Source organism: Aquarana catesbeiana, linkage group LG07 (genome assembly GCF_042186555.1).
Source record: "Aquarana catesbeiana isolate 2022-GZ linkage group LG07, ASM4218655v1, whole genome shotgun sequence".
Taxonomy (NCBI): Eukaryota; Metazoa; Chordata; class Amphibia; order Anura; family Ranidae; genus Aquarana; species Aquarana catesbeiana.
This window is the reverse complement of record NC_133330.1, coordinates 324,099,340-324,123,978: the sequence shown is the minus strand read 5'-3', so window position 1 is coordinate 324,123,978 and position 24,639 is coordinate 324,099,340. Positions and strand designations below refer to the sequence as shown.

Here is a 24,639-nt window from a genome sequence, read left to right as displayed (position 1 = left end):
TGAATGGGCTAACGTGCCTGCGTTTCTGGAAAAAAAAAAAAATGCATGCACCTTTCAAAAAAAAAAAAAAAAAAAAAAAAAAAAAAAAAAAAGCAGCTGCAGGGAAATCACGTTGTCTTTTTGACGCTGCTGTTTCTGCACCCGCACTGCCATTTTACATGCGTGAGGGTGCCATTCAGAATGAAGGGCAGCCCGGCACATTTCTGCAGAGCAGTGCATTTTCACTGCGGGTGGTTGAGGACATTGCTGCGATTCCTGCACCCGCAGAGATGTGAACGTAGGGTTAAGCTTTGACAAAAAAAAAGCTCAATTCACATCTATGCAGCTTGCTTTTGAGTGTTTTACCACAATTTGCGTTTTTTATGCTTTTTTTTGGCAAGTTTGTTGTAGGGCAGAAAAAAAAAAAAAAAAAAAGCGCAAAATGCGGCAAAGACACAGGGGTTGATTTGCTAAAGGCAAATCCACAGTGCGGTACAAGTGTACTTGGAAGTGCAGTTGCTGTAGATCTGAGGGGAAGCTCTGCTGATTTCTATCATCCAATCATGTGAAAGCAAAAATGCTGTTGTCCTTGCATGTCCCCCTCAGATCTACAGCAACTGCACTTCCAAGTACACTTGTACCGCACAGTGGATTTGCCTTTAGTCTATCTATCTATCTACACATACACACACACACATATACATACATACAGATTTAGATAGAGATTATAGATAGAGATTAGAGATATAGATTATAGAGAGAGATATAGAGATTAGAGAGATAGCATTTTAAAAAAAAAGTATATGACCCACTCCAAAAACAGAGGCACAAAAATGCTTTGATGTGAACTTGTCCCATAGGAACCCTTGTTAAATATAACGTAAATAAATATACAGCAGACTCCACATTCTGTCCATGACTGGTGTATTTAAGGCCTTACTGAGCAGGAAATCCTCCAGCAAAAGCACTGTGATCATCATCATAGGAGACATCTGATAAGGGACAGTAACAGCCACAACCAAATCTCTAAAACACAGCTACAAAAACCATCTGAAGGTCTCCAGACTTTTATGCAACAGTAAAAAGACAACACTAAGGAATCGATTTAAAAAAAAAAAATAATAATAATAATAATAATAATAATCCCTGTGAGAATGAGCATTTGCACAGTTGTCATGAATAATTCCTGTAGTGTGTATATTTCCTATGATTGTCAGCGCCATCTATCGTCCATAATGCGGTACTTTCCCGATTGAGATGTTTCAAAACAATACTGCATTGCGGCCACTAGATGGAGTCAACAATCACAGTAATGCTCAGACATTCATATTTTCTTTTTTCTCCATAAATAGACCCTGATGTATTATTGTTACTTTAAATATTACAGTAACAAAATGACACAAAATGTGCAGAGCTGCAGAAAGATACAAATGTTTCTAAGTTTGTAAAATGCAACTTTGAAGGTAAAGTTCTGAGCAGGAGGAAACAGACAGAGGATCCTTCCAGAGTCCCTCTACATCACAGAAGCAGGAAAGCAAATCATAGACTTCCCTGCGGAGTACAATCCTAGAGATCAGATTCTGCCGGAACAAATGTATTCATGGCAGGAGGACCAGAGGAAACCTACAGCTTCCATCCTCTGTGTACAGGAACTCCATAGAGTGCATGTCAGGGGATGATGGTGGATGACCTCCCATAGACTACAACTCCCAGCATTCCAGTCTACCATTGTATATCAGTAGCCCTCATAGTATATGAGCACCCCCCCCCCCCAAAGACTGCAATACTGGGAGGTTTAGTCCTCTGTAATACTCATATGATCTTCTCCCATAGATAGCAATGCTGGGAGTTGTAGTGTCCTGTAGCACTCATAATATATGATCTCTGATAGATGGCAATGCTGAGAGTTGTAGTCCCATGTAGCACCCATAGTATAAGATCTCCCCCCCCCCATAGAATGCAACGCTCAGAGCTGAAATCCTCTGCAGCACTCATAGTACATGATCTCTCATACAATGCAATACTGGGGGTTGCAATCCCCCATAGCCCCCTTAGTATAGGAGCTCTCATTAATTACAATGCTGGGAGTTAAAGTTCCCCTGTAGCACTCATAGTACATGATCTCCCCTCCAGATAGAAATGCTGGGGGTTGTAGTCTCCCCCCACAGCACTTACATTATAGGACCTTCTCCCATAGAATGCAATGCAGGGAGTTATAGTCCCTTGCAGCATGTCAAATAAATTATCTTCAATATAGATTGTAATAATAGGAGTTGTAGTCCTATAAATGAACTCCCATGGGATGCAATGTTGGGAGTTGTAGTCCTATAAATGAACTCCCATGGGATGCAATGCTGGGAGTTGTAGTCCTATAAATGAACTCCCATGGGATGCAATGATGGGAGTTGTAGTCCTATAAATGAACTCCCATGGGATGCAATGATGGGAGTTGTAGTCCTATAAATGAACTCCTATGGGAGTTGTAGTCCTATAAATGAACTCCTATGGAATGCAATGCTGGGAGTTGTAGCCCTAATAAATGAACTCCTATGGGATGCAATGCTGGGAGTTGTAGTCCTATAAATGAACTCCTATGGGATGCAATGCTGGGAGTTGTAGTCCTATAAATGAACTCCTATGGGAGTTGTAGTCCTATAAATGAACTCCTATGGGATGCAATGTTGGGAGTTGTAGTCCTATAAATGAACTCCCATGGGATGCAATGATGGGAGTTGTAGTCCTATAAATGAACTCCTATGGGAGTTGTAGTCCTATAAATGAACTCCTATGGAATGCAATGCTGGGAGTTGTAGCCCTAATAAATGAACTCCTATGGGATGCAATGCTGGGAGTTGTAGTCCTATAAATGAACTCCTATGGGATGCAATGCTGGGAGTTGTAGTCCTATAAATGAACTCCTATGGGAGTTGTAGTCCTATAAATGAACTCCTGAGGGATGCAATGTTGGGAGTTGTAGTCCTATAAATGAACTCCTATGGGAGTTGTAGTCCTATAAATGAACTCCTATGGGATGCAATGCTGGGAGTTGTAGTCCTATAAATGAACTTCCATGGGATGCAATGTTGGGAGTTGTCCTATAAATGAACTCCCATGGGATGCAATGTTGGGAGTTGTAGTCCTATAAATGAACTCCCATGGGATGCAATGTTGGGAGTTGTAGTCCTATAAATGAACTCCCATGGGATGCAATGTTGGGAGTTGTAGTCCTATAAATGAACTCCCATGGGATGCAATGTTGGGAGTTGTCCTATAAATGAACTCCCATGGGATGCAATGCTGGGAGTTGTAGCCCTAATAAATGAACTCCTATGGGAGTTGTAGTCCTATAAATGAACTCCTGAGGGATGCAATGCTGGGAGTTGTAGTCCTATAAATGAACTCCTATGGGAGTTGTAGTCCTATAAATGAACTCCTGAGGGATGCAATGTTGGGAGTTGTAGTCCTATACATGAACTCCTAGGGATGCAATGCTGGGACTGGCATCCCTCCATCCTGTATCAGTGAATGAACTCTCTCCAGTGCTGGCTCCGGTCCCTGCTCCCCTCCCCCCTCGGACTCTGCCCCCATCCTCCATACCTGTGGCTGCTCAGCACACTCTTGTTCACCACCACGATCAGGAAGGAGCTGACGCCGTAGAATCCGGCCGCCAGCAGCTTGATAAAGACGCTCATCGTTTCGGCCTCCATCCGCACAGCCTCATCCCTGTGTGCTGGGGACCCCGGGGGGGCTGCTCCTTTAACCCGAGCATGCTGACGTCTACTCACTTCCGCCATGGCTCAGTACGGGCTGGGGGGCGGGGACAAGGAGGGGGCGAGCCAATGGCTGGGGAGGAGGTTTAAGGTAGACAGGGGGGGCCTGCTAAAGTCTAGGGGCGGGGTTATACCCCCCCCCCCCCTGTTGCCAACAGACGTAGGCGTGACACAGTTAAGGGGGTGGGATTTGTCATGAATGGGCGTCTTAGTGGGGGGAAGCCACGCCCCTCCTGGGCTCAGACTGTGCATGGTGGGATTACTTGGCTGTGGGTGGTGTGAGGAGGGGAGGGGGGGGACTACAAATCTCAGCATGTCCTCTGCTGGGGAGTTTAATAATATATATCTGGGTGGGAGAATGCTATTTATAGAAGGGTTCAAGTTGTGGCCATTCTATACAAGTACATTGGTCCAGCGTGGAATGTAATTCTGTATACAGCGCCTTGAAAAAAAGTGTTGGCCTATCACATAAAATCCCAATAAAATACATTTACGTTTTTGGTTGACAGAGAAGACTGAGTACTGTCCGTGATACTTTTTTTATTTGCACTAACATACAATTTTTCAGGACAAGCTTTTGGGGTGCGCCCCCCTTCTTCAAGGTCCGAGCAGTACTGAGTCACACATTTTTAAGCAGAATGTTAAAGAAGAAAAAAAAAGAGAGAGAAAAACAAACAAATACAAGACATTTTTGGTTGTAACATAACAAAATGTGGAACATTTCAAGGGGTATGAATACTTTTTCAAGGCACTTTATATATATCTATATAGATATTTTATTTTATTTTTATTTTATTTTTTTTATATTTGCATTTTTTTTTCCCCCAAGAAAGTGGAGTTACCTTTTAAGTATTATCTCTCTTCTTTTTCAAGGTGCTTTTTTAAGTACTTATATGTTTGTTACAAAGTACTGAAGCTGTTGGATCAGGATGACAGAGGAGAAGGACATCGGTATCGGCTACTTTCTCAGCACACATTTTTATGTTGCCTGTAGACATGGGATGCCTATCATTTAGACACCATAGCACACTGAATTAGATACCCCGGGGCGATGTATGTCACCGATCTGCTGGCAAAACGCCACAAATCAAACCTGTACACTCTATGACAATGAGCAGGCTGTGCCTGGAAGTTATCTCATTTCTGTCTGATGATTGGCTCCTGAAGATGGTGGATTCCGTCTCTAAATTCTTCAGAGAATCTGACATTTTCCAATCACTGCCCCAGTGTTCTCCTATGTCTACAGCTGCCCTGTACCTTTGACATTGACCTCACATGTTACAATCTGATTGTACAATCTCCGTAAAGTAGAACTAAAGGCAAAACTGTATTTTCCATTTCGGATAGAGAAAAGCCGGGTACACACTATGGGGGTTATTTACTAAAGGTAACTCCACTTTGCACTACAAGTGCGCTGCAAGTACACTCAGGGGTTGTTTTACTAAAGGCAAATAGACTGAGCACTTTGGAAAGTGCAGCTGCTCCAGAGCTTAGTAAATGAGGGGAAGCTCTGCTGACTTCGATCATCCAATCATGTGCAAGAAAGGAAAAAAAAAATGCTGTTTTGTTTATTTCCCTTGCATGTGATTGGGTATTCTTCGCAAAGTGAAGCTTCACCTCATTTACTAAAACTTTGGGGCAATTGCACTTGCAGAGTGCACAGTCTTTTTCCCTTTAGTAAATTAACCCCTTACAAGTGCACTTGGAAGTGCAGTCGCTGTAGATCTGAGGGGGACATGCAAGGAAAATAAAAAACAGCATTTTTGCTTTCACATGATTGGATGATAAAATCAGCAGAGCTTCACCTCATTTCAGAGCTTCCCCTCAGATCTACAGCGACTGCACTTCCAACGGCACTTTCAGTGCACTTGTAGTGCAAAGTGGATTTGCCTTTAGTAAATCAACCCCTATGAGTTTTTTTTCCGTGCAATCCAGCGGGTTGCATGAAAAAAAAAAAAAAAACTGACACTGTGCTAACCATGTGAGGTTAATTCAGCGATCTCCCACACTGAGCTGTTGTGTTTTGCCCACCCACCCACCAGAACACTCCGATCAGCACTCTCTGCCATTGGCTGAGAGTGCTGATTGGGAGTCGGTCGGATGCTGGTGTTCCAGCATGCACGTCTGCATAGGTGTGCGCAGGGGGTGTGCCGGGTGTGCCTTGGCTCACCCTAATCACTACATGCAGATTCCCCTACTGCCCAGGCTTCCCCCGTGTTGCACCTTTTCTCAGTGATGCTGCATTCCCCCCTCTCCTCTCCCCGGCTGCTGTGGGGGGTTTCAGAATAGAAAGTGGGCGAAGGGGCTAGTAAATATGTCATTTACTGGCCCCCTCCATTTCTAGATGAACAGTAAACACACAGGGGTTGATTTACTAAAGGGAAAAAGTTGCCCCCTGCAAGAGCAGTTGCTACAGAGCTTAGTAGATGAGCAGAAGCTCTGCTGACGTCCATCATCCAATCATGTGCAAGCAAAAATGCTGTTTTTTTTATTTTCCTTGCACAGGATTGGGTACTCTTTGCAAAGTCAAGCCTTACCTCATTTATTAAGCTCTGGAGCAATTGCACCTGCAGAGGGCAACTGCACTCTGCAAAGTGCACAGTCTATTTGCCTTTAGTAAATCAACCCCACTGCGTTCATTCATAACTGAAGCATAGTAAACTGTGTTTGCAAAGCTTCAGTATGTGAATGAACAGGAAGCTGCTCAGCACGGAGCACTTCCCATTCATTCACTGTCCAGTGCAGTGGAGGCTGCAGAGAAAGGCATGTGTGTGTGAGCTTTGGGGTGCACACCCTAATGCAATAGGCTGTGCCCACCTATGGATGTCTGACAGAAGCCAACTGGCCGGACAGACCGGTGCGACATACACACTAGCCGAATATCGGACCTTTTTTTTTATGCTCTGCGACCGGAGTCCACCCTATTTTGAAGCCTATTAGAACCCATGGCTCTAATCAGATGCTTAAAAAAAACCACCCCCCGCCACTGTAATTCATGCGCCCGGCGTCCTGAAAGGGGCCGGACCCATGAATAGGGAGTGGCCGCGGATAGATTCATGCTATGCATGAATTTATCTATTAATCATATTAGGGGGCGGTGTGGATAGAGGGGGGGCGGTGCCCGTGCGCCCCTTAATGGAGGGGCCGCCCCTGGAAATGACTAAATTTCAATCCATGCATGGCCGGCTTAAGGGAGGGTTATAGCCCCTGTTGGTCCCCCCCCCTCCATCTGTGTCCCATCGGGGAGATTTCATTTCCTGTCCCATAGCTAAAAGTAACAGAAACCCTAATTGCAATAAAATTGCATCATCTATGGCTTGCCTTAGTGTTGTCACCCAAGGACAGGTGACCACCAGGTGAAAATAAAAGGGGAGAAGGCCGAAAAAAAAAGAAAACGAATGCAGCCACCACACCTGTATGCTGGAATATAATACATTTGTGTTTTTGGGTTTAGATACACTTTAAGAATGTATATCTGGATATCAGACCAGCAGAGGGGTCATGGTGACCTGAATACAGATATTGGTAGCTTTATTTATGGTGAATGCAGACTGAGCTGTAATCAGGTATATTCACTGATGGAGAATCTGGGTCACTCCGCACTCTGTCCCTCCCTGACACGTCTGATGACTTAATCCTCCCCGACAGCAGATGTCCACGCCGTGTCCTGATCCCCGCACAGGGGTACAATATTCCTGGATCGTGGATCGTTCTATTCATTGCCTGCAGGGTGACAGAAAAAAGTATTCATACCCCTTGAAATTTTCCACATTATGTCATGTTACAACCAAAAACGTAAATGTGTTTTATTGGGATTTTATGTGATAGACCAACACAAAGTGGCACATAATTGTGAAGTGGAAGGAAAATGATAAATGGCTTTGGCAATTTTTTACAAATAAATATCTGAAAAGTGTGACGTGCATTTGTATTCAGCCCCCTTTACTCTGATACCCCTAACTAAAATCTAGTGGACCCATTAGCCTTTAGAGGTCTAATAAATAAAAATAGTAAATAAAGTCCACCTGTGTGCAATTTAATCTCTGTATAAACACAGCTGTTCTGTGAAGCCCTCAGAGGTCTGTTAGACTTAGTGAACAAACAGCATCATGAAGGCCAAGGAACACACCAGACAGGTCAGGGATAAAGTTGTGGAGAAGCAGGCTTAGGTTATAAAAAAAATATCCCGGTCTTACAAACAAATGGCAACCACCCCAACCTACAGGGCTGGTGCTACCACTAGGCAAACTAGGCAGCCGCCTAGGGTGCACTGCTGCCTAGGTGGGCGCCCGGCCACTGGTGTTTCTACTCTCTTCTCTCTGCAGCAAGCAACTAAGTCTCAGCATCAGAAGGCAGCCGCCACTCCGTTCACACATAGTGTCAGGGGTGCAGTGGCGGCAGAGGACTGTGTCTGTGTCCCGACTCCCAAATAAATAGAAGCAAGCAAACATTCATTGATGGGCGCTGGTGAGGCTGCATTTGATGGGCTCTGGTGAGGCTGCATTGATGGGCGTTGGTGAGGCTGCATTTGATGGGCTCTGGTGAGGCTGCATTTGATGACCGCTGGTGAGGCTGCATTGATGGGTGCTGGTGAGGCTGCATTTGATGGGCTCTGGTGAGGCTGCATTTGATAGGCACTGGTGAGGCTGCATTGATGGGTGCTGGTGAGGCTGCATTTGATGGGCTCTGGTGAGGCTGCATTTGATGGGCACTGGTGAGGCTGCATTGATGGGTGCTGGTGAAGTTGCATTTGATGGGCGCTTCATTAAAAAGGTGGGGTATACATGGGCAGGGCAAAGGGGGTGGAGTCAGGGGTGGAGCCAAGGGGGCGGCAAAAAGAGGTTTCACCTAGGGTGTCAAAAATCCTTGCACCAGCCCTGCCAACCTATAACTAGCCTTTGCAGCAAGGAGCACATGGAAGGGGGACACACTGGATAACTTCTACTTTCCATGTAAAAATACTACCTTAAACCTAATGCCAGCCACAGACAGTTGGAATATCACTAACCCTGACCTCCAACCCCCTCCCTGATCTACTGTAAGTACCAAAGCCTCCTGTGAAACCTAAGGATGGCAGATCTCACATTGCAACCATGTGCAGGGGCCCTAAGTATCTTTTTATATTGTGTTTTTTTTGTTTTTTTTTTTTACATGAGTGTATGAGGGTTTAAAAACAGGGACTACATGTTTTAGTGCATTATTCAATCTAAAGCTGGCCATGCATAGTTTGAAATTCAGCCAGTTCAGCAGGGACTAGATGAATTTTGATCCATGTATGGGCTAGCTAATCGATAATCGTTTTGTGTACAACCAGCATGTTGGATTTTGCCCGAACAATCAGTGCCATCAGTTATAGCCGGCAACACCAATCATTCTATTCTGATGGCGGGGAAGGGGGGAATGTTTGACCATTCTTCCAGAAGCGCATTTGTGAGGTCAGCCACTGATGTTGGATGAGAAGGCCTGGCTCACAGCCTCCGCTCTAAATTCATCCCAAAGGTGTTCTATCGGGTTGAGGTCAGGACTCTGTGCAGGCCAGTCAAGTTCCTCCACCCCAAACTCGCTCATCCATGTCTTTATGGACCTTGCTTTGTGCACTGCTCCAAATCATTTGGTGGAGGGGGGGGGATTATGGTATGGCGTTGTTTTTCAGGGGTTGGGTTTGGCCCCTTAGAGCCAGTGAAGGGAACTCTTAAGGCGTCAGTATACCAAGACATTTTGGACAATTTCTTGCTCCCAACTTTGTGGGAACAGTTTGGGGATGGCCCCTTCCTGTTCCCACATGACTGCGCACCAGTGCACAAAGCAAGGTCCATAAAGACATGGATGGGCGAGTTTGGGGTGGAGGAACTTGACTGTCCTGACTTCAACCAGATAGAACATCTTTGGGATGAGCGGAGACTGCGAGCCAGGCCTTCTCCTCCACATCAGTGCCTGACCTCACAATTGCGCTTCTAGAAGAATGGTCAGACATTCCCATAGACACACTCCTAAACCTTGTGGACAGCCTTCCCAGAAGAGTTGAAGCTGTTGTAGCTGCAGAGGGCGGGCCAACTCAAAATTGAACCCTACGGACTAAGACTGGGATGCCATTAAACTTCATGTAAAGGCAGGCGTCCCAATACTTTTGGCAATATAGTGTATATATAAACCTGACCACTAAAATCTCACGTAAGCTTTAAAGCTGAACTTTGGTGAGGAAAAAATGACATCACTTCCTAAGTTGTATTCTGTCGTATGTGAATTTTCATAACTTCAGAAACCTCTACATTTACAATATGAGACTAGCATGCAAAAAATAAATAAGAAATCATCAATAAATCATTCCTACCGATATTCTTATCATGTGTACGAGGCTTAAGCTGGCCATAGACATTTTGAAACCTGAACCGGCCGAGATTTGACCCATGTATGGGAAGGCTGAATGTTCCCAAGCTGATTGATCGTTCGACTTGGGTACGACCAGCCTGCTGGATATTACATGCGATTATAGGTAGTGGCTAGCAATAATCACCGTCCAGGAAGCAGAAAATTGCTCGGCAGGAGGGATACCCCTGTCAACACTGTCTGTATTGAAGGGGGGGGATCAAGCAAACTGTGGCTGTCTCCTTCTATGGCAACACAATTATCTACCCAGCGATATGAAGAAGCCCTACTGTACTCTGAAAGCTAACAATAAAAACTTTATCCGGCATGAAATTTCCAACTCAATGGATAACCGTCCTCATTTGTTCAGAAATTGTGTTAATGTGCACTAAGTAACATGACCCTGAGCTTAGCCTCGCCATAACCTTGTTAATGAGTCACTCTGCATAACGAACGAAAATGGAAAATTCCCATTAAATACCGGAGCCATGAGGACAAAGACAATAGACCTGAAATGTCTCCGCAGAGAAAAATAGGCCTTTCAGGTCATCTGTCTGTAACCTGAAATCCTATTAGAGGCAGACCCCATTGTCCTTCCTCTAAATCTCTCTATAGACATGGAATTGATCACGTGCCAGTTTGAAAGAGTAATCAAACTTTTGATGACATGTTTAGCCAAAACCAATTAAGACATAAAATCGGTAAAATCCAATCACTTTCAACAAAGTTGCTGTTTTGATTTAATTTCCATTCCTAGATTGTAAAATCTCACGAGCGGGGGCCCTCCGATTCCTCCTGTATTGAATTGTATTGTAACTGTACTGTCTGCCCTCATATTGAGAAGCAGGAAGACAATAGGGAATATTCATTTTCTATTGTCACACAACTGGGTGGGCTCAGAGCGCAGTGCTCTGCCCCAGCCCCCCAGCCCACGCTTTCCTGAAGCCAATTAGAGCCTCGGGCTCTAATTAGGGTTGCACGGATACTAGTATCGATATCGGTGCATACCGAGTATTTGCACAAGTATCGGTAATATTCCTGCAAATGCACCGATACCTGAAACAATAATTTCAGTCTCGGCTCTTTGAGCTGTCGGTGGGTCTCCCCAGTGTTGAAGAAGTCCGGTAATTGGAACTGTCAAAAAAAAAAAAAAAAAAGCAGCCGGAAATGTTTGTTACCAACATTGCTCAGCCCTGAAATACTAAAATAAAAAGAAACATTGTTTCTTTTTGTATATTTCTGTTTCTTCATCTGCAGATTAAAGGGATGAACAAATGTTCCTCTGGTTAACCCCTTATTAACCCCTAATTTACTCTAATCGGCCTTAATTAACTTCCTATTCTCCTGTGTCGCGATCTATGAGTCGTCATCAATGAGGCTTGATCATCGTCATCGCGACACACTTCCACCCACCATTTTGCTTCTGGTAACCGAGCATCAACCGCGACAGCGGTCTACCATTTTTTACAGGCTGATTTCCCGAAAAATCACCTGCTATTCACACCGGGTGCCAGGCCACAGACACCCTTACATGTGAGTTCAACTATTTGGATTTTAAGTTTTGAATAAATCTTTTTTAAACGCTATTGCACAATGAAGTTCCTTCTTTCATATCTACTTGCATGAGGTATATCCACTCCAGGAACCGTCAGCTTAAGAAAATCTCCAGGGGTCTCCCCACCAGTGTTAATTTTGTCAACTAAAACATTTTAGTCGACTAAATGAATACTATTTTAGTCGACTAAAATACGACTAAAACTAAAACAATTGAGATGACTAAAATACGACTAAAACTAAAATGCCATTTTAGTCAAAAGACTAAAATGGGGACTAAAACTAAAAAGCCATTTTAGTCAAAAGACTAAAACTAAATTGAAATTTGACTTCAATATTAACACTGGTCTGTAGTGCATGTTCATACCTCAATACCATAAATAATAACATATTAGATTTTTCACTCCAGCAGTATATAATGAGTTTGGAAATTGTAGAGAAATGTTAACTAATGTATTACAATTTAATTACACCCATTAGATTTTAGTCGACTAAAATGTACTGGAGATTTAGTCGACTAAATACGACTAAAACTAAAACAATTGCAGAAGACTAAAATGGGACTAAAACTAAAATGCCATTTTAGTCCTAAGACTAAGACTAAAACTGAATCGAAATTTGCTGCCAAAATTAACACTGCTCCCCACATGCTTATCTGACCATACTAGAGTTAGTTGGTCCATATTGAGGGGTGAGTTTACATCCATGTGGGGGCACCTTGTCTGAGCACCAAGAAACACGGACTTCGTTATTTCTGAGCACAAGCTCTATTATCACTTGATTGGGACTATTATTGATAGCGACTATAGTGTTGCCATATTATGATATGTTATCTGTTTATTTACTAATATGTAGCACCTAGCGCTGTGTATTTATTTCTTTTTATTTGGTATTTGCACAGCAAATTTTTCACTGCAGTCAATGGCATGCAGTGAGGTCTCAAACCCATAGTGATTCTCCGACAACTCGAGGCATCATTCCTAAAGGGCATGATAACCATGGACTTCCTGCCTTCCAAGCCCCAGACCAAAGCAGGCAGATCCATCTTACCAGGAGGCACTAGGTCCCTTGGAGTCCAACATCACCTGACTGATGCAAGGCAAATTCCCCATACCACTGCCCCCCCTCCCCCCCCCCCCCCTTCCAAAGTCTGAAGGACAATAAACTGGCCCTTTGTTTAGAAAGTTTGGAGAGCCCTTTTCCGGGAGTAGGATCCCTATAAATCCCCATCATACTAGGTGGGATACTGTCCCTAATCAACCCATGCACTAGTGCCATCCAATGTATCATCCAGTGCACAGAAGTGTGCGGGACAAATAGGACCCAAGAGAAGGGGGACCCACTGTGCCCTGTCACGCACTACACACCCAGAGTAATCCATATCTGCCGGTAATCCATATCACTCCTACCCCCCTTACCCCCTCTCTCTCTCTCATGCCCCCTCACCCCCTCTGTCCCTTTCTCTCTCTTACCCCCCTCCCCCACCCCTCTCTTTTATCCCCTTTTACCTTCTCCTCTCTCTTTTTACCCCCTTCACCCTCCCCTCTCTTACCCCCCCTCTCTCTCACCCCTCTCTCTCTCTCTCTCTCTCTCTCTCACTCCCCTCACCCCCTTCTCTTACCCTCTCACCCGATTCTCTCTCTCACCCCTTCTCTCTCTCTCACCCCTCTCTCTCACCTCATCCCCTCTCTCCCTCTCTCTCTCCTATGCCCCCTCACCCCCTCTCTCCCTTTCTCTCTCTTACCCCCCTCCCCCACCCCTCTCTTTTATCCCCTTTTACTTTCTCCTCTCTCGCTTTACCCCTTTCACCCTCCTCCTCTCTTACCCCCTCTCTCTCACTCCCCTCTCTCTCTCTCTCTCTCACCTCCCCTCTCTCTCTCTCTCTCTCACCCCCTCATCCGATTCTCTCTCTCACCCCCTTCTCTCTCACCTCCTACCTCTCTCTCAACCTCTCTCTCTTTCACCTGCCCCCACTCCCCCTTCTCTCTCTCTTTTACCCCCTTCTCTCCCTCACCTCCCCCCTCTCTCTCTCACTCCCCTCACCCCCTTCTCTCTCCCCCTCACTCGATTCTCTCTCTCACCCCTTCTCTCTCTCTCTCTCTCTCACTCCCTTCTCTCTCTCTCTCACCCCCTTCTCTCTCTCGCTCTCTCACCCCTCTCTCACCCCCTTCTCTCTCTCTCTCTCTCACCCCCTCTCTCTCACACACCTCCCCCCTCTCTCTCTCTCACCCTCCTCTCTCTCTCTCTCTCTCTCTCTCACCTCCTTCTCTCCCTCTCACCCCTCTCTCACCCCCCTCTCTCTCTCCTTCTCTCTCTCTCACCCCCTTCTCTCTCTCTCTCTCACATCCTTCTCTCTCTCTCTCTCTCTCTCTCTCTCTCTCTCTCTCTCTCTCTCTCTCTCACACCTCCCCCCCCCTCTCTCTCCCTGACCAATTCTGCCATAAGATGCAAAAAAATGTATTAAACATTAAAAAAAACTCTTTAAAAGAGTGTGTGTGTCTGAATTTATATATATATATATTCAAACTTTGGGTGGGTTACTGCCCTTTCCTTGTCCTTGCTGTTAGACTGGAATGGTGTCAAGGTGGACTCCCTGTTCTCCACCGATATCCATCAACATAAACAAAGGGACACGTTCTCCAATGCAAATATATTTACTGAATCTTCAAATCATCAAAGTCGTCATGTACATCAATTGCAGCTACTGTATACAGTTGCGAGCATCCCTGCTCTTCCTCAGGCTGTATGGCTTGTGTCTGTGTATATATGTATATATATATATATATATATATATATATATTAATATACACACACACACATACCCACATGTATGTGTTTGAGTTGTAGGGTGCACACCCTAATGCCAATGCATTGATAAGAACAGGTAATAAAGCAGATTTTATCCAAAAGGCCAAGAGGTGATTGCTACATGATTGCTCTGTGAAGTGTTCATAGCAAAAACTATCACAATCTTCAGAGTGTGCATGTCAATCCATGGAGAAGATTCCCCCCTCCCTCCCCACCTTTCCCTGTTCTCAAAGTTAAAACCAGGTTGTATTTTGCTGACTGATCACCCTCGTTTCCCTGAAATAAGTTTAGGTGATAAAAGCATGACTCTGGCCACCAAATTTAAATATATAAAAAACATTGCTAGAGGATATATTGTTTGTCCAGATGTTGACTAAGCAAAACCAACACCTACGCATAAGAAAATAAAACACTAAGAGTGGAGGAGCCCATAGACAATGCAGAGCTCCAGGGTAGGATGCTAATCAAAGATGGCGTGGTGTTTGGTGGTAACTAATCATGTAGACCTTTTGTGTAAAGAAAGACTCAAAACATTTGCAGATTTAATCCCATTGAGAACCCTGCAGGGCCTATGGCCTGGCTAATACCAAAGAACAATAGTGTGCAGTGGCCTACATAACGAGGTTATAGTCAAGGTCAAATGTAACCCAGACTGATATAAGGGTGGGGGGGGTACAGTGTGTTTCCTCTCTGTTTGGGTGGCAATGATTTGTGCTTTGCTTTGTTTTGTCTGTGCCTATCCCACAGTTAAGTTGGTGCTTTTGGAAATCTTCACATATTTGAGTGCATTTTTTTTTTTCTTTTTTACACAATTTGAAATTTAGGATTTGTCTTTAATTTTTTCTCCCTAATGCCCCGTACACATGAGCGGATTTTCCGTCAGAAAAATCTTGGATGGTTTTTCCGATGGAATTCCACTCAAGCTTGCCTTGCATACACACGGTCACACAAAAGTTCTGTGAACTTTCGACCGACAAGAACGCTGTGACCTACAACACTACGACGAGCCGAGAAAATGAAGTTCAATGCTTCCGAGCATGCGTTGAATTGTTTCCGAGCATGCGTAGGAATTTTGCGCGTCGGAATTGCTACAGACAATCACATTTTTGGATAATAACTTTTTCCGACTGAAAAATTGAGAACCTGCTCTCAATCTTTTGCTGGCTGGAATTCGGCCAGCAAAAGTCCGATGGAGCATACACACGGTCGCATTTTCCGACCAAAAGCTCTCATCCTTCTTTTGCTGGCAGAATTTCCGATCGTGTGCACGCGGCATTACAGAGGACACAGATAACATTAAAAAAACTCACAGTGTTTCTAAACCCTCACCACTCTATACTGTACAAACCTTAAAATAAGGTGTTTTTCCTATAGCTATACTTCAAAGTGGATGTAAATCCAAACTGGATAACATTAAAGCGGAGTTCCACCCTAAAAAAAAAAAAAATCACCAAAAATCCTAAAAATAATAAAAAAAAAAAAAATTTGAAAAATAAAAAAAACTTTAAACTTACCTAAACCCTTGTTGCTAGGCAGTCTTCCTAATCTGCCTCTTCCTCTTCCGCGGTGTGTTCTGCTCCTCGGTGAGCAGCCCCGTTGTCTTCTGGGAACACCACGGGGCCATTCACAGAACGGAGCGCCATGCCGCTCGCGCGTGCGCAGTAGGAAACTGGCAGTGAAGCCGCAAGGCTCCACTGCCTGTTTCCCTTAGGATGGCGGTGCCGGGACCCGAGAGCCGAGGGACGGGTCGGCCTCGGGCGTCCGACATCGCGGGCACCCAGGACAGGTAAGTACTTATTTAAAGTCAGCAGCTACATTGTTAGTAGCTGCTTACTTTTACATTTTTTTTTTCTTTAGGACGGAATCCCGCTTTAAGTTTTTTTCAACTGTTTTTTTTTTATCCTTCATTATAAACCACTTCAGCTCCAGGCCTTTTCTGGCACTTTTTGTTTACAATCAGTATTTTTTGCTAGAAAATCACTTAGAACCCCCAAACAATCTATTTTTAACTTTTTTAAGCAAAGGCCCAAGCCAATAAATTGTTGGGTTTTGCAATTTTTTTATGCCACATGGTATTCGCGCAGCAGTTTTTTAAATGCAATTTTTTGGGGAAAAAAATTAACTTTTTTTGAATTTGAATGCAAAAAAAACATAATACACACTCCATAAAGACATGGATGAGGGAGTTTAAGGTGGAGGAACTTGACCGGTTTGCACAGAGTCCTGACTTCAACCAAATAGAACACCTTTGGGATGAATTAGAGCAGAGAATGTGAGCCAGGCCTTCTCGTCAGTGCCTGACCTCACAAATGCTCTTCTGGAAGAATGGTCAAACATTCCCATAGACACACTCCTAAACCTTGTGGACAGCCTTCCCAGAAGAGTTGAAGCTGTTATAGCTGCAAAGGGTGGGCCAACTCAATATTGAATCCTATGGACTAAGGCTCGATTCACACCTATGCATGTTGCTTTTGAGCGTTTTTGGAGGTTTTTTTTTCATGCTTGGCACGTTTTTGAGCAGCGTTTTTGTAGCGTTTTTGCGGCGTTTTTGCCGCGTTTTTGCCGCGATTTGCGTTTTGCGTTTTTTTTTTTTTTTTTTCATTTTTTTTTACAGTCTTAAAAAAAAATTACAAAAAAAAAAAAAAAAACGGCAAAAACGCACCAAAAACGCTGCAAAAACGCTGCAAAAACGGTGCACTTGCGTTTTTGATGCTTGTCCATTGAAATCCATTACATGCAAAACGCTGCTTTTTGCATGAAAAAAAGTCCCCGACCCTTTCCAAAAACGCAGAGATACAAAAAAGGAACCCATGTTAAAAAATTCCCATGCATTTCTGCAAAATGCAAAATGCATCAAAAAACGCGCTAGTGTGAATAGAGCCTAAGACTGGGATGCCATTAAAGTTCATGTGTGTGTAAAGGCAGGTGTCCCAATACTTTTGGCAATATAGTGAATTTTACTGCATGCCTCAAGCCTATATATATATATATATATATATATATATATATATATATATATATATATTTTTTTTTTTTTTGGAACTAAACTGTATCTGAGCACCACAAATCAAAAATACTATTTAATTCATTTTTAATATTCAAAGCAAACTCCCCCATCCATGTCTCCATGCTTTATTTTGTCGAGAAATCGCTTTGGAAAACAACCCCCTCCACTAGCATTTCTAGCTGTGGCCATCTTGAGTAAGGATGAGCTCCGGCGTGTTCGCAAACAGCGCGTGCCGAGCCCGCCAGGAAGTCGGCACTGCACAGCGCTAATCACAGGCAGTGAGACATTTCCCGATCTCTGCAGCCGCGCATCTGGACAATGTCTGCCTGTGATTAGCGCTGTGCTGTGCCGACTTCCTGGCGGGCTCGGCACGCGCTGTTTGCGAACACGCCGGAGTTCATCCTTACTCTTGAGCAAGGGCAGATGATTCGTGTAGCATTTACTTCCTGGAATCCATCTGCTCTTTGCTCAGGCATGCAGGCCGGAGGGTGTGCTTAGCTGTGAAAGCCCCGCCTCCCGACGAAGACTCCCGGGATGTATGACATCATTTTGGCCTAGGCCAGAAACCAGGGAGTAACTGAAGAAATACATTTTTTTTTTTTAAAGTCTAAGTAAATATGATTTACCCTCCTATCTATTTACTAATGCAAGCTTAAAGTGTTAAAGTGGAGCTAAACTCTCTCAATCAACATGAACTATTTTTATCTTTATGATAAAAATAGTTCATGTTGATTGAGAGAGTTTAGCTCCACTTCAACACTTTAAACCTGTGGAGGAGGACCATTGATCGTCATTTCCGCACATGGAGACATTACAATATTATCAGAAATGTTCCTTACATTTACAAAGAAAGTTTATTGGGTTGTTTGGTAAGGTTGCTCTGGCCCCATACTAAATATTTCTCTGTAGGTTATGTAATGTTCATGGTATGTCACTTATGCTACATTGTTGCCTTCCCCCATAATAGCACAATAGCATAAAAAGAAGATGATGGAAATCGTTCTGCAATGGGCATTGACCTTGGCTGTCAACTCCTACAGAACAATCACAGGCATTTTAGAGTTCTGGAATTTGAACAGCCAGAAAATGTCCTTGAGACAGGTACTTCCCCGCTTGTAGCTTTTTGAATAGAATATTTTTGGAAAGTCATCATGACTTCAGATTTCTAACTGAGAATTTTTTTTTAATTACTGCAATGCTTCCCTCCAGAAAATGTTTAAAATGTTTTATAAGTTCAAATATTACCATTATGTTAGTGAAGGAAATGCATTTTTATTTGTACTGCTAAATTCTCTACTTAGTTATATACACTATATTGTCAAAAGTATTGGGACGCCTGCCTTTACACGCCCATGAACTTTAATGGCATCCCAGTCTAAAGCCTGGTACACACGATCGGATTGTTGGCCAACAGAGCGTCAGACTTTTGTCAAAAGGGAATGTGCCTGGATCTTGTCTTGCATACTAACGGCACACACACAATTGTCGGCCAACAAACACGAATGTAGTAACGTACTACATCGAATTTCATCTCTTGTTTGGTGAGCATTGATTCTGAGCATGCATGTTTGTACTTTGGACTTTTGTGTGACAGACTTGTGTACTGATGATACGAAAATCTGACAACAGACCGTTGTCCGTCCAAAATTTACTAGCCTGCCATCCAACATTTGTTGGTTGAAAGTTGGACAATAATGGTCTGAAGGAACGTACTAACGGTCGCATTTTAGGCCAACAGTCTGTCATCACACAATCCCCTGCCAACCATCGGACCGTGTGTACGAGGCTTTAGTCCGTAGGGTTCAATATTGAGTTGGCCCACACTTTGCACCTATAACAGCTTCAACTCTTCTGGGAAGGCCGTCCACAAGGTTTAGGAGTGTGTCTATGGGGATGTTTGACCATTCTTCCAGAAGTGCATTTGTGAGGTCAGGCACTGATGTTGGACAAGAAGGGTCTGGCTCACAGTCTCCGCTCTAATTCATCCCAAAGGTTAAATGGGTGTGTGGACAAGGGATTATAGCGGTGCTAGGGTCAGGAAGATTAGAGACCCATCTTCCTGACCCTAGCACCGCTATAATCCCTTGTCCACACACCCATTTAACGTTTGATTATTTAGGGGATGAGGTGCTGTATCCTCTGGTACCATCTAGCCATTTTTACTTTTTACTTTTTTTCATCCCAAAGGTGTTCTATAGGGTTGAGGTCAGGTGCATTTATGACGTTCAGTTTGCAAAGCATGCTGAGTTTTCTTATTAAAAAAAAACACTGCCTGCAATGCCCGTGGCAGCCTGCTTATAACAAAACCAGTGGGTTCCTCTCCCGCTAGAAGGTGTGTCTCACCTCTTTGCAGCAGTCTTTGGAATCTGATCTCCATTTCTATTTCACAGGAGATCTGCTCTCTGAACCTCATATAAGCTACTACTCTAATAACTCTTGTCTTTGGCTCAAATATACATTTGCAGTATTTCACATTTAATATAGTAATATTTCATATAGTAATTAAAAAAATATATTAATATGCGTGTTTGCATTTACCAGAATAAAATACAGTATATATTGTCAAAAGTATTGGGACGCCTGCCTTTACACACATATATGAACTTTAATGGCATCCCAGTCTTACTCCATAGGGTTCAATATTGAGTTGGCCCACCCTTTGCAGCTATAACAGCTTCAACTCTTCTGGGAAGGCTGTCTGCAAGGTTTAGGAGTGTGTCTATGGGAATGTTTGACCATTCTTCCAGAAGGGAATTTGTGAGGTCAGGCACTGACGAGAAGGCCTGGCTCACATTCTCTGCTCTAATTCATCCCAATGGTGTTCTATTTGGTTGAAGTCAGGACTCTGTGCAGGCCAGTAAAGTTCTTCCACCCCAAACTCTGATTTTGCACTGGTCCAAATCATTTGGTGGAGGGGGGATTATGGTGTGGGGTTGTTTTTCAGGGGTTGGGTTTGGTCCCTTAGTTCCAGTGAAGGGAACTCTTAAGGCGTTAGCATACCAAGACATTTTGGACAATTCCATGCTCCCAACTTTGTGGGAACAGTTTGGGGATGGCCTCTTCCTGTTCCAACATGACTGCCCACCAGTGCACAAAGCAAGGTCCATAAAGACATGGATGAGAGAGTTTGGGGTGGAGGAACTTGACTGGCCTGCACAGAGTCCTGACCTCAACCCAATAGAACACCTTTGGGATGAATTAAAGCGGAGACTGCGAGCCAGGCCTTCTCGTCCAACATCAGGGCCTGACCTCACAAATGCGCTTCTGGAAGAATGGTCAAACGTTCCCATAGACACACTCCTAAACCTTGTGGACGGCCTTCCCAGAAGAGTTGAAGCTGTTATAGCTGCTAAGGGCGGGCCAACGCAGTATTGAACCTTATGGACTAAAACTGGGATGTCATTAAAGCTCATGTGTGTGTAAAGGCAGGTGTCCCATATTTTTGACAATATATACTGTATTTTATTCTGGTAAATACAAACACATATATTAATATATTTTTTAAATTACTATATAAAATATTACTATATTAAATGTGAAATACTGCAAATGTATATTTGAGCCAAAAGACAAGAGTTATTAGAGTAGTAGCTTATATGAGGTTCAGAGAGTAGATCTCCTGTGAAATAGAAATGGAGATCAGATTCCAAAGACTGCTGCGTCAAAGAGGTGAGACACACCTTCTAGCGGGAGAGGAACCCACTGGTTTTGTTATAAGCAGGCTGCCACGGGCATTGCAGGCAGTGTTTTTTTTATAAGAAAACTCAGCATGCTTTGCAAACTGAACGTCATAAATGCACCCTGATGTGTACTCTGGATGCATCCAGGGTACACATTCATTGTTAATGCAATGGTTCAGTGGATACACAGTTGGCTTATGGATATACTGTATATCAAAGTGTGCTTGTAAATGGGGTTCATTCAGAACAGAGATCAGTCACTAGAGTTATACCTCAAGGATCTGTACTAGGTCATGTTCTACCTAATGTGTTTGTAACAGACATAGCTGAAGGTTTGGTGGTCAGAGAGGTATGGCCTTTTGCTGATGACACAAAGGTGTGCAATAGGGTTGATACTCCTGGATGTGTTTGTTACATGGAACATAGTTTGGCATAGCTCCCAACTGTCCCTGATTTTGAGGGACTGTCCCCGATTTGGAACCCTGTCCCGCTTTCATCCTCATTTGTCCCTCATTTTGGTACTTGTGGGTTTAACAAATTTGCCAGAAGGGGGTGTCCTATGCCTATATAGTTTTGCTAATAGGTGTCCCGAGATACCAGTCGGGAGGTATGGGTTTGGCATTTTTGGAATATTGGACAAAGCATGAGAAAATAAACTCAATATTTCTAAATGTAAAATAATACAAATAAGGAAATAAAATCATCAAATCAAGTACAGGGTTGACCAGAGCTATAAAGAAAAAATTTGGGGGGGTGTTTCAGATGGTCATAAAATGAACAAACAGTGTGACCTGGCAATGGGGAAGGGGAATATAATTCTAGGGTGCATCAGTAGGGAGATCAGAGCAGGAGAAAGTCAGTCTTGTTTCAGCTATAGATCTTTCCTTATCACTAGAGGGATCCCCAGGAGAAGGAAGGAGATTCTAAATCCTCTATATAGATCTTTATAGCACTAGAGGGATCAACCAGGAGAAGGAAGGAGGTCCTAAATCCTCTCTATAGATCTTTATATAACTAGAGGGATCACCAGGAGAAGGAAGGAGGTCCTAATTACTCCATATACAGTGTTTTGAAAAAGTATTCATAATTCCCACACATTTTCCACATTTTGTCATGTTACAACCAAAAATGTAAATGTATTTTATTGGGATTTTATGTGATAGACCAACACAAAGTGGCACATAATTGTGAAGTGGAAGGACATAGATAAATGGTTTTCAATTTTTTTTTTACAAATAAATATGTGAAAAGTGTGGCGTGCATTTGTATTCAGCCCCCTTTACTCTGATACCCCTAACTAAAATCTGGTGGAACCAATTGCCTTCAGAAGTCACCTAATTAGTAAATAGAGTCCACCTGTGTGTAATTTAATCTCAGTATAAATACAGCTGTTCTGTGAAGCCCTCAGAGGTTTGTTAGAGAACCTTAGTGAACACACATCCTCATGAAGGCCAAGGAACACACCAGACAGATCAGGGATAAAGTTGTGGAGAAGTTTTAAAGCAGGGTTGGTTTATAAAAAGTATCCCAAGCTTTGAACATCTCATGGAGCTCTGTTCAATCCATCATCCGAAAATGGAAAGAGTATGGCACAACTACAAACCTACAAAGACATGGCCGTCCACCTAAACTGACAGGCTGGACAAGGAGAACATTAATCAGAGAAGCAGACAAGAGGCCCATGGTAACTCTGGAGGAGCTGCAGAGATCCACAGCTCAGATGGGAGAATCTGTCCACAGGACAACTATTAGTCGTGTTCTCCACAAATCTGACCTTTATGGAAGAGTGACAAGAAGAAAGTCATTGTTGAAAGAAAACCATAAGAAGTCCATTTTCAGTTTGCGAGAAGCCATGTGTGGGGGCACATCAGACATGTGGAAGAACGTCTGGTCAGATGAGACCAAAAATGAACTTTTTGGCCTAAAAGCAAAAAAGCAAAACGCTATGTGTGGTGGAAAACTAACACTGCACACTACCCTGAACACACCATCCCCACCGTGAAACATGGTGGTGGCAGTATCATGTTGTGGGGATGCTTTTCTTGATAGGAAGATGGATGGAGCCAAATACAGGGCAATCTTAGAAAAAAACCTGTTTGAGTCTGCAAAAGACTTGAGACTGGGGCGGAGGTTCACCTTCCAGCAGGACAACGACCCTAAACATACAGCCAGAGCTACAATGGAATGGTTTAGATCAAAGCATATTCATGTTAGAATGGTTCAGTCAAAGTCCAGACCTAAATCCAATTCAGAATCTGTGGCAAGACTTGACAATTGCTGTTCACAGACGCTCTCCATCCAATCTGACAGAACTTGAGCTATTTTGCAAAGAAGAATGGGCAAAAAAATCACTCTCTAGATGTGTAAAGCTGGTAGAGACATCCCCAAAAAGACTTGCAGCTGTAATTGCAGCAAAAGGTGGATCTACAAAGTATTGACTCAGGGGGGCTGAATACAAATGCACCCCACACTTTTCACATATTTATTTGTAAAAAAAAATTGAAAACAATTTATCATTTTCCTTCCACTTCACAATTATGTGCCACTTTGTGTTGGTCTATCACATAAAATTCCAATACAATACATTTACATTTTTGGTTGTAACATGATAAAATGCGGAAAATGTCAAAGGGTATGAATACTTTTTCAGGGAACTGTAGATCTTTATATCACTAGAGGGGTCACCAGCTGGATGAAGGATGACCTGATTTCTCTATATAGAGTTTTATATCACTAGAGGTATCACCAGCAGGAGGAAGGAGGTCCTGATTCCTCTATATCAGGGATATGCAATTGGCGGACCTCCAGCTGTTGCAGAACTACAAGTCCCATGAGGCATAGCAAGACTCTGACAGCCACAAGCATGACACCCAGAGGCAGAGCATGATGGGACTTGTAGTTTTGCAACAGCTGGAGGTCCGCTAATTGCATATCCCTGCTCTATATAGATCTTTATATCACTAGAGGGAACACCAGCAGCAGGAAAGGGGTCCCGATTCCTCCATTGGGACCTTTACATATCACTAGAGCAGTGGTATACAAACTGCAGGCCTTCTGCTTGCCTTTATCTGGCCCTTGGGGCACTAATCCTCCCACTGACATTAATGGGGCATAATTCCTGCCACTGATATCAACAGTGGGGCATCATTCATTCCACTGACACCAGCTATGAAGCATTATTCCTCCCACTGACACCAATGATGGGGCACTATTCCTCCCACTGACACCAATGATGGGACACTATTCCTTCCACTGACACCAATGATAGGACACTATTCCTCCCACTGACACCAATGATGGGACACTATTTCTTCCACTGACACCAATGATGGGGCACTATTATTCTCCCTTACACCAATGATGGGGCACTATTACTTTCACTGACACCAATAATGTGGCATTGTTACCAATGCCGGGACATTTTCAAGGGTATTCCCTTTATCGCAGGTATAGAGAGGGTAAAAAAGGGGGAGGG

At 43.5% G+C, this 24,639-nt stretch overlaps 1 protein-coding gene across 1 annotated transcript in view; it reads right to left on the bottom strand.

Moving 5' to 3' along the window:
* Positions 1-3,832, bottom strand: part of SLC35D1 (solute carrier family 35 member D1) — a 34,451-nt gene extending 30,619 nt beyond the window's left edge. The window contains exon 1 of the mRNA XM_073593781.1: positions 3,577-3,832. Coding sequence (XP_073449882.1) covers positions 3,577-3,773 — 197 coding nt within the window. The 5' untranslated portion in view covers positions 3,774-3,832. The remainder of the gene's footprint in view (positions 1-3,576) is intronic.
* Positions 3,833-24,639: the final 20,807 nt, after the last annotated feature.